At 35.1% G+C, this 6,000-nt stretch overlaps 1 protein-coding gene across 2 annotated transcripts in view; it reads right to left on the bottom strand.

The window, feature by feature from the left end:
- The window catches only part of b3glcta (beta 3-glucosyltransferase a), a 74,451-nt gene that overhangs the window by 26,759 nt on the left and 41,692 nt on the right, over positions 1–6,000 (bottom strand). For both annotated transcript variants that reach the window (XM_052616281.1, XM_052616279.1), the window contains exon 4: positions 3,245–3,354. In XM_052616281.1, coding sequence (XP_052472241.1) covers positions 3,245–3,354 — 110 coding nt within the window. The remainder of the gene's footprint in view (positions 1–3,244; positions 3,355–6,000) is intronic.

Raw genomic sequence — 6,000 nt, 5'->3', positions numbered from 1 at the left:
TATCAAACAAAGGTTGAAAGTTTGACAACAAGGACAAAAAAAAGAAAAAAAGATGACAAACATCTTGAAGAAGACAAGTCCACAGGGAATGTTTCCCTCTCAACACTGACATTAACAGAAGGAAACTGTCTAGGTCATACCAGCTGCTGCCATGCTAAGTCTACAGACTTCTGTGCCTCTCAGGGCTTTAAAGATGAATATCTCAGTGTTTACACTGTTGGCTTTATTGAATTTGTTCAATTCTGCATGCATTCCCACTGTTCTGCTGCTCCTGCCCCCCAGTGGTGAAACAAACATCCTGCAATCTTTAAAACATAAAAGTCACTGCTGGCTGCCTGCACACTGGGGTGTGATTATGAGCAAGTGAGGAATGTGCAGCAGCACTGTACAGACACACAGGGCAAGAGTGATAAAGCTCAAGTCTAATTCACACTGACAACACTGCAACTGTCAAGATTCAGAGACCAACAGAGAGGGAGAACTGATGTGCACATCCACAGAGAACATGATGCATGAGCATTTCTCTTTAACAAATAAATGTTATGCCTCATGAGTCCAACTAAAGAGATACAAATTGCTCTACTGAAACTATAATTATGTATCAGCTCTACAAGTCAGCTGTCTTATGTCTCAGACTAGTGCTGACATCTTGTGGCATGAAAGTTGAGCTCATGTTTTGAAGATGCTTTCTTCATTTTCCTACAAAGGTCTGAAGGTACATCACTGTATTTGTGTTCCTCAGTTTTATCCTGAAGAACAGTGAAGTTCTATACATTATTCAATATCATACAAAATCATCTATAGAAGCTATAGTGTATGATTTAAAAGGACGGCTTAATGACAAGTCTGCTTTTGTTGAGTTTCTCTGGAACACAAAACTAGATATTTTTTTTAGTCTCCATGTATGTAAAACATCAATATCAAAACAATAAATTTTACATAAAAAAAAATGATTATATAAACTAATTAATGTATACTTATTCAAAATAAAGTATAGCATATAAATAATAACTATAAATGTAACTGTATAAATATATACCCTAATGTTTACTATATAATATATATATATATATATATATATATATATATATATATATATATATATATATATATATATATATATATATATATATATATATATTAATAATACATTTTAAATAAGCAAAAAAGAAATTAGTTTTTTAACAAAACAAATAAAACACTAAAGAAGAACTGGTAGAGGTAAGATACAAAATAATTGAATGTATTCTTATTTAAAATGAAAGCATAAAATATAATTACATAAATAGATTTTATTACTTATTATTAGAAAATGACACTATATTAACTTAATAAAAATAAAAACTGAAGGAGAACTGGTGGGGTAAGATAAAAAGTTATATAAAACTGACTCAAACACTTCCCAGCATTTGCATGGCCAAGTACATTAGTTATGCAATCTTCAAAGTTGAATTGGAATTTGGTTACATCACTAATTATTGTTTTGTGTCCTCAACCACAGACAAAGGCAGTGCATTTCAGTTTTTGTATAACTGAACCATCACTGATGGACATTGCATTCAAGCACACATCTGACTTGACAACTAAAAGAATCCATTGATTTGCTGTTTGCTTAAGGGCAAGTGGTTTTAAAAATGCAACTGTCACAATAACAGAAATTCTAAGAAAGATAACTACACTGTATTTTTTCCACTACATTTGTACTCACAAAGTGTTGATAAAATCATTTAATCTGATAAAAGGATGGGAAAGATGAAAGAAATCAAAACAGCTTGTTTGTTGCAATACAACTCAGTCATAATTGATGAGGAAACTAGAAATCCACTATCCTTTGAAAAAATAGGCTAAGACGTTCAGGAGAAAAGAAGAGTCTGAGAATGAAAGAAAGGCAGTAGAAAGGATATAGTGGAGGATAAGAGCGGCTTCTTAATCTGGTTTTGTTTGGATCGGAGGGTGACAGCTCAGTGAACCGGTGCAGAGCTCTGAGGTTATTGCGGTTTGGCACTCTTTTCAGAACAAGCAGTCAGAAAGAGTTTGTCTACGAAAATGGTAAACTACCAGGTGAGGGTGTTGGGGGTGAAAAAAAAAGATTGCATTACATTTTCACTATCCGATGATAGTCTCCATGCTGGGAAATAAATGGAACAGCACTATCAAGGGTGAAATATTAAGGATGAATCGAACAGTTTATCTCATTGAAATAAAGCTTTTAACATGTGAATGTCAATCCTACTACTACACTTTCTGAAAATGTCACTTTATCATCTGCCCTTGGCTTTTCTAAAATGAGAATATTCAATAGGAGCGTGCTATGAAAATGCTGCCAGATTAGAGAGAGAATGCTTTCATGAAAGTCAAACCTATCCATGCAAATGTAAGACTACGTACAACATCATTTTTAATAGAATGAATCAAAGTATAAAACAAAAATGATATAAAAAATATATGATTCATTCTATTTTTATATATATATATATATATAATCTGCTATATATCCTTCAATTCAATGAGCAGATGAGATGGATATTCGAAGATATTTTAGCAGAGAGAAAGAGAAGTAGCCGGAGGAGATTGGCAGGCCAGTTGATTCTGAGGGAGCCGGTGTGACTGAGGTCAATAATGGTCTATGTCTAAGGATGGTTTTGTTTTCTTCTAACAATAAGCATTTGTTGGCAGGTCTAGGCACTATGCAGAGCCTAAAATAAATTATATCATATTTATCATATATGCTAGCTATATTTTAACTAGGGCTGAGACGATTATAATCGTGATTAATCACATCCAAGTTTGTATTTACATAATAAATGTATGTGTACTCTCACTGTGTATAATTATTTTTTAATAAAAATAAAAAATATACAAACACACACATGCTTGTATGTGTGTGCAAAGATTTAGCAAATGCAAGTTACAAATACCCTGGGGGCTAAGCCCCCCCTGTCTTCCAATCCTAGTGACATCCCTGCCACACTATAAATCTAAAATGTGTAAATTAGCAATATTAAAGCATAAGTAGATGTATTCAAAGTCTGGACTGGTAATGTACATCTGGCTTGGCATAGGGTTCATGACAGATGGCTGTAATGGTCCAGAAAGTCATGGACAGGATTTTAGCATAATTGCAGAAAATAATTTTTCTTTCGAGTTGAAGTGATTTAATTATTGGAACCCATGCCAGATATATGGTCAAAAGTTCATGAAAAAAATGAATGTGTGAAAACTGAAAAAAAAAAATATTTGATACCTCTTGAAGAGCTTGTGCCTGCAGCAGAAGGTCTTTTCTGAGTTTCTCTGCCTGCTGCAAATGGAAAGAGTTCCTCTGGCTCTGGATGACAAACACCACTTCTCTCAAGTCTACAACAAACACAGAGCAAAACACATACTCACCATGTCATCCCATTAATTTGCTCACTGAAGGGCACACATGTTTTCCCATTGAGAACCGTGACAGTAACACTGGGTCAGAATGATTTTGTCGCATGGCAAGTGTATCTACGAGAAGTTCTCATTCTAAAATCTAAGAAGAGGAATGACATGAAACAAAATTCGCCAAATTAAATGGTTTAGCAATGCAAAAATGTTTTTATATTAGGTAAAGGAATCAAAGGCACAATATTTCAAGAGGAAATAAAAACAGGCATTGTGGTTTCTTGGTTAAGGCACACTGAGCATTGGTGCCAACTGAGTCCAATCTGCAACATGTTCCGATTCCTGCTCTCTCTCCAATGTTTTCCTGTCTCTATCTGCAATCTCTCTTTAATAAATCAAAAAGCCCTAAAGATAATCATCCTTTTATCTGAACAGATAACATTTGGAGGGTTTTGGACCTGGGAAGAGAAAGGGCTTAGTGTGGTGCATTTACAAATACATTACAAGATGTCAATCTAAAAATCCAGTTTTCACAAAGCAGAACTCTGTAGGCTTAAGGCCAAGTCAGTACAGTTGCTTCTGGGGCCGGATTATAGAAACTTCCTATCATAAGTCTCATGTTAAGATCTTTCAAGTTCAATGCTCCAAATGGGAACTGAAATCACCATGGTTACCAAACAGTTAAAGAATGGATTTGAGATGAAGTATGTTTTTTGATCTACAATAGCTGCTTACAATATCACAATGAAACACTCAAAACCACACAGCATGCTCTCTTGAATAATACACAAAAGCTCCATTTATAATAAGCTCTAAAAACAGAGAATGAACTCCAACCACCTCAAAGATACATGTGTCAAAAGAGCCATTGAGTCATGAGGGGGGGTTTGAAGGAAATGACTCGATTGAAGACCTCTGAGTGCTGTAATTAAGACACTGATTTAATATGCTGAGATGTTGATGTAACTGAGAACAATCTGTGACATTTATCTAATGTCACCACAGTCACTGTAACCTTTACATGAACTTTATATTTACCACCAAACCAGCCAGGCAACATCATCTTAATGTTTGAGCAGTGGCTCTTCTTGGGAGGTAGCAGCTTCCCCAAAATGTTGAGGTGAAAATAAAGAAGGGCGTTTTAATGTTAATACAATTCACAATTCAATTATTTGTCTGAGAATGTGTCTTTTTTGTTTGTAATTTCACAGCTGTAATACCATAACATTACTGAAGTTGGGAAGCGCCACTTTTCTATCGCAAATGTGCCGAATCTGCTGATGTAATTACAACTAGGGGTGCTCCGATCACGATCGGCCGATCGTTATGCGCATCTCGTCAGTAAAGCCGGTTTTCTAATCAGCGGTTAATTCCATCAGGTGCGTGATTTCACATAGAGTAGCTGTTAATACACAGAGCCGTTGTTAATAGAGAAGATGCGCAAATCACGTTAATTTTCAGCGTTTATTGGCGCATCTTCTCAGTTAACAATGGCTTTGCGTAGTAACAGCTGCTCTATGTGAAATCACGCACCTGATGGAATTAACCGCTGATTAGAAAACCGGCTTTACTGACGAGTTGCGCATTAACGGTCGGCCGATCGTGATCGGAGCACCCCTAATTACAACTATTAAGTGATAGAGAATTGGAGGGGGAGGACAGGGGAGTGCCTCCGTTGGTAAAACAAAAAACAAAAAAATTAATTAGCCAATCACCATCGAGTGTTCTCTTTCAGCGCTGAGGAGTGTTGAGAAAAGAAACCTCGCAGGGGAGGCTAGCCTCCCTTCTGGTATATCAACCAATCATCTTAGAGTCATAAACTTAGTGCTAATAACTTGAACGTTTTGCTTTGCTCCGATAATGTAATGCATTACATTACACCAAACACACTAAATAATGTTCTTTTTTAGCATTGTTATATGACGCCTTTAATACATGTGCCGCCACTGTATTTGAGCACAGAATGTCTAAACATTAAAAAAATTTGAAAAATACAATAATTAGGACTACAACAAAATAAAAATAATCATTTAGATAGATAGATAGATAGATAGATAGATAGATAGATAGATAGATAGATAGATAGATAGATAGATAGATAGATAGATAGATAGATAGACAGACAGATAGATAGATAGATAATTTGTGCTTAGATACACTTAAGTTTTAATATATATATTTTTGGTGATTTTATTTAGTTATTTTGGAGCTTGACAGTTCTGTATCTTTGCTTTCATTGTATTGAAAAACATGAACATTCTGCACAATTTCTACTTTTTTTGTTATAAAACATTCCTTTTAGAAGCATAGTTACAAGAGATTTGGCATCTGTCTACATACATTAATCAAATAAATCCCTACAGCATTAAAACACATAATAGGAGGTATTAAGAATACTTGATGCAGGTGTGTTGTATCAGCAAAATGCAGGTTTTTTTTGTTTTTTTAAATGATGCACTCATATTCCACTTCATTACACTACAACCCCCACACACTGAAAACAGACTCTAAATCTGCAGGCTGCGGAAGAGAATTAACTTTGCTTTCATACCTTCTCCCAAGTGGGAAAGCTCTGGCATGTAATAAAACTCTTTCGGCAATGAGAAGTGTCACTTCTTAAATAAGTCATGC

The sequence above is a fragment of the Carassius gibelio genome, chromosome A15, assembly GCF_023724105.1.
Source record: "Carassius gibelio isolate Cgi1373 ecotype wild population from Czech Republic chromosome A15, carGib1.2-hapl.c, whole genome shotgun sequence".
Lineage (NCBI taxonomy): Eukaryota > Metazoa > Chordata > Actinopteri > Cypriniformes > Cyprinidae > Carassius > Carassius gibelio.
Note: the sequence above shows the minus strand (reverse complement) of the source record. Positions and strands in the feature narration are given on the sequence as shown.